Source organism: Plasmodium gonderi, assembly GCF_002157705.1.
Source record: "Plasmodium gonderi DNA, contig: Pgo-contig_165, whole genome shotgun sequence".
In the NCBI taxonomy this organism is placed as follows: domain Eukaryota; phylum Apicomplexa; class Aconoidasida; order Haemosporida; family Plasmodiidae; genus Plasmodium; species Plasmodium gonderi.
Window position 1 is genome coordinate 1 of NW_021629085.1, and position 4,800 is coordinate 4,800.

Below are 4,800 nucleotides of genomic sequence, written 5' to 3' on the forward strand. Positions count from 1 at the left end.
ATATAGATACTTGCTTTAAATATATGTATATACATACTAAGTTATAAAAATTAATTAATATTTAGTAATCTTCCAAGATGTACACTACATAGTTTTTTTTTTTTTTAAATGCTAATAACTTGATTATATAATAATAAAAATATAATATAAACAAGTAATAATAGTAAACCTAAGTAAAAATTTAATTTTGTATATTTACTAAGATACATGTATTTAACTGACATGATCATTTAAGCTCATACTTATTAAAAAAATTAAATAATAAGTATACAATTAATCATTCTACCATAATATTATAATTAATTTTAATAAATGTTTCATTTAAGATCACATTACACGCTTAAGTATAAATAGGATTTTAAAAAAAAAAAAAAAAATCAGCATGTGTTATGCACTTTTTGTATGAAAAATGCAATGATTATACCTGATTAAGCTTCATTCAAACTTAAAAAATAAATATTAAATGTTTGTGTGCAAAAAAATCAGTTGCTAGATATAAAAATGCAGTATAATTAGATTTATTCTATAAAATAAAAGAAAAATCAGAAAATCTACATTTTAATATTTGCTAATTCAAAAACAAACTAGTTCTCCAATTATTATAAATTCATTTTTTCTAAAAATTATAGAACATTATAATTATTATAATAAATTATAATTTTAATCATACTACACATCTAATAATATAGAGAATCATCCTTATTTTTCAAAAATGCCATAAAGATATGACATAAATTTCATATATAATAAAATAAAAATTAAGCAATATGTATAAAATTTTTACTTCTAATGAAATATATCTATTAATACACTTATATTTTATAAATATTATTAAGAACTATTATATAAGAAATTTTAAATGTTCCATAAGAAAAATATACATTAATTGATATATTAAATATCGCTATTTATAATAATTTAAAGTGGGGAATTAAATAAATAGGTTATTTTTTTGTTTAACTAAAATGTGACATATTTTTACTTGATAACTTTTAATAATTTAAATTTTAAAATCATAGTATTAATATTTTTTATTAAGTTAACATTATATATTTTTTATCCCCAAAATTTTTATTATACATATTCAGAAAGAAACAGAGTATCTAATATTTTGAATTCGCGTTAAAATATACTTGGAACATTATTATTTTTTATCACATATCTATATATACGCCAAATTCTGAATTCAATTTTCATGTTTAAATCATTTATTTTTAATATACATTATTCTCTTAAAATTGCACTAAAATTAAAATGTGTATTCTGTAAGAGCAATATAATTTTACATAGTGGTTATATGAAATTATATTTCTTCTTATATGGAGAATATATTTATAAACTTTTTATGTTTAAAAATATTTTCTAAATTTGTGGTTTTTGATAATGCAACGAGGAAATTTTTGGAATAATTAAATCTAGACTGTCTAACTCATTTACATTGAACATGTATACTTATTTTATTTAATTTAATTCTGAATTTTTTTTTGTTTATTAATAAAAAAATTTCTACAATATAATTATTTTACAATTCGTATATTTCTCATTTTAATTATATTTGTTTTGTGCTATTCAAAAATAATTGAGGCCTGAAATTTTATATTATGCTTTCAAATACGATTATAATAGATTATAATAATTTAAAACATAATACGGTTAATTAAATTACACTATATTTAAGAAAAGTAGTGTTAAAACACTTTAATCGAAAAACTAAAATATCTAAAAATTAAACTTAAGCACTTAGGTAAAAACAGTTCTGAAGTAATTAACTGTATACTTTTGAGTTCTTGAGTATATAAAAGATTAAATATAAATTATGGTTCTATTTATACTACTAATACTAACCTTGTTTTTGTTGTGTTTCATATATGATATAGTACTCTTACTGATGAAAACAAAAATGAGCATTATTGCAACAAATATAATACAAAATCTTATCTGATTTCTCAAATTTAAATGGAAAAAATTAAAGAATTATATCATTACTATGGAGTTTTTTATTACTACATATATGCCTCTAATAGTTAAGTTTGTGAATGCAAGAAATATAATAGGCATATTCAAAGCAACGCAGACTTATGAGAATATTTTAAAATATCATGTATATTATCATATGAAAGAAAAAATCTCAAAATTTATAGTTAAAGTATGTAGCATCACCCATGAATTGTGTTGTATAGTATTTCACGTCGGGCATTAGTTCAAGCTGAAGAACATTCTGTAAAAAAAAAAATCTACACCACGAGAAGCTGCAATCATAGCAAAAATGATTAAGCCTTGTAACATAAGGTCTTATCAAAAAATTCTTATATAAATTCGGATTGCACAGAAAGGTTTTGTTCCCTTATAAAGGTACGGGGTTAAAGAGTCACATCTATAAAGCTACAACAAAGTTTGAGGAAATGTTTTTCATAACTATTTCAATATTTATGGATTTTAGGCTTTCATATAAAGTAAATGATATTTTCTATATGGTGTGCTAGTTGTATTCACAATTAGGTCATAAATAATGCATAAATTATTAGGAATATTTTACATAATTCTTATATATCAATGTATTTTTCCATGAATATGCTCTTAAGAAATATACTGTGAAAGCAAAACTACTCTTTAAATCATAGAAAAGAAAGTAATAATATATTATTTAGCTATGCATTGGGGCCGCATAATCTATATTATGAAATAGAAAAACATTATTTAATATATAAAAGTCATAAATTTTTCTTGTAGAGAAATAAATAATAATAAGTATAATCATCCCTTCTTAACAAATAATTATGTTCAAAATTTTTAAAATGTATTAGGTAAACAAAAAATGTGTGAGTTCTCTGAGATGATGAAAACGTACTAACATATATAATAAGGTTGAAAGGACATAATAATAATTCAGTGCAGAAAATATGAAAAGATATAATAAAAAGAATAATTACAAAAATAAATTAAATCTTCATTAATGTAATATGGTTTTAATATATTTGAATATTAACCCTATACTTATTTTCTCCATTATATAATATTTGCTATTTTTATCACACAGAAAATAAACTATTATTTACATTATGTAATACAATAACTATATACCATCAATATTAAATTATGTCATTTTATAAGATACCCTATAATCCTCCGTTTCCTAACAAAAATAAAAATTATATTTATTGTTATATCTATATTCTCGTACAAATATTAGACAATACTCTTTCATCTTGTGGCATGTTATTTATTTTTATAAAATAAAAGTAACTTAAATTTTATATGTATTACATCAAGTATATTTATTCAGGTTTAGAGCTAATTATATTATATAAATAATTTCAAATTTATCTAATTGTTAATATAAATGGTTCATATCCTATATTTGTGCTTATATATTAAATGATTACAAGATAACCTTTAGAATATTTATTAAATTCTTAATTCATTCATTCCATTTAGAATTCTCAAATAATTTATCATCTAAATCAATTAATATATATTCATAATGTAATACTCATTATATCATAACAACAAACAACAGTATGTGTTTGTATGCATATATTATATATAAATTAAAAAAATGAAACATATATAATAATAATTATATAGGAGTTTTTACATCTTGTATAAATATAAAATTAATTTATAGAATTGTTAAATAAAATAAATCATTTAAAAATAATATAATAATATAAAAAATTATATCATATATTTATATATAGGCATAATAAATCTTATAGTGTTATTTTTGTACTCCTAAATAATATAAGGCAGAAAATAAATTAAACAATAAAAATATTTAGTGTTCATACATAATTGGCAAATTATCAATAAAACGAACTATGGTACTTCAATTATATATATTTTTACCAAAAAGCAACATATCTTATACTAACAATAAATATAATAAACTCTAAAATAATAAAAAAACATTGAGATGGCTGTTATAAACGTACATGTGATAAATAAGAATACATCATTTAATTAATAATCCTAACATTAATCAATAGAAATCCTGTACTACTTCAATAACAACAGATGTAACCAGAAAAATATATCATAAATAAATAGTAGAAAAAAAAAATACTATATAATAAATCATAAATATGTAAAACAAAACTCCCCCAAAAAAAAAACCCTAAACCCTGAACCTATTCCACATATTTCATGAGTTAAATATAACATTATACTTCAATATCATCAAAAGTGAAGTGTTTATATTTCCTGCGATATATAAAAAAGGGGCGTTAATTTAATAATAATGATGAATGAAAAATAAATATAAATATGAATTAATTTTTTATGTATATAAAAATGATATAACTTAACTCTATAAATTGTAAATTCTACTATAAGTTTATTATAAAATTAAGATAAAATATATTTTATTACAATATTTTATTCTTTTTAATTGGATTAATATTTATTTGAAAAAATTAGTCCTACTTATGTATCGTAAAACTATTTATATTTTCAACCAAACATATTTATCAAGGGTTTCCTTAGATCTTTCTTTACTTTAATAGTATACTTGGGGCTATGTTTTTTTGTTATATTTCATTTTATAACTATTATTAGGCACGTTTTTCTGAAATATATATAGTCCTTATAACATTATAAAATTATTTCTACTATATCAAGTTGCATTATAATTAAAAATTATTTTCTCATACATAACGCATATTAAATCTTTTGCTTTCTGAAACAAAATGGAAATCATCATAATTTCCAAAAGGATTGATATCTATTATATACATTCTTCTTAAAAAATTTACGTTACATTTATTATATAAAATTTTTGGAATTTTACCGAACTATTTATAA

At 19.7% G+C, this 4,800-nt stretch overlaps 1 protein-coding gene across 1 annotated transcript in view; it reads right to left on the minus strand.

Annotated features, from left to right (window-relative positions):
• Window positions 1-4,643: 4,643 nt before the first annotated feature.
• The window catches only part of PGO_001570 (variable surface protein), a gene marked incomplete at both ends in the record, with an annotated part of 687 nt that continues 530 nt past the window's right edge, over window positions 4,644-4,800 (minus strand). The window contains one exon of the mRNA XM_028690970.1: window positions 4,644-4,790. Coding sequence (XP_028546771.1) covers window positions 4,644-4,790 — 147 coding nt within the window. The remainder of the gene's footprint in view (window positions 4,791-4,800) is intronic.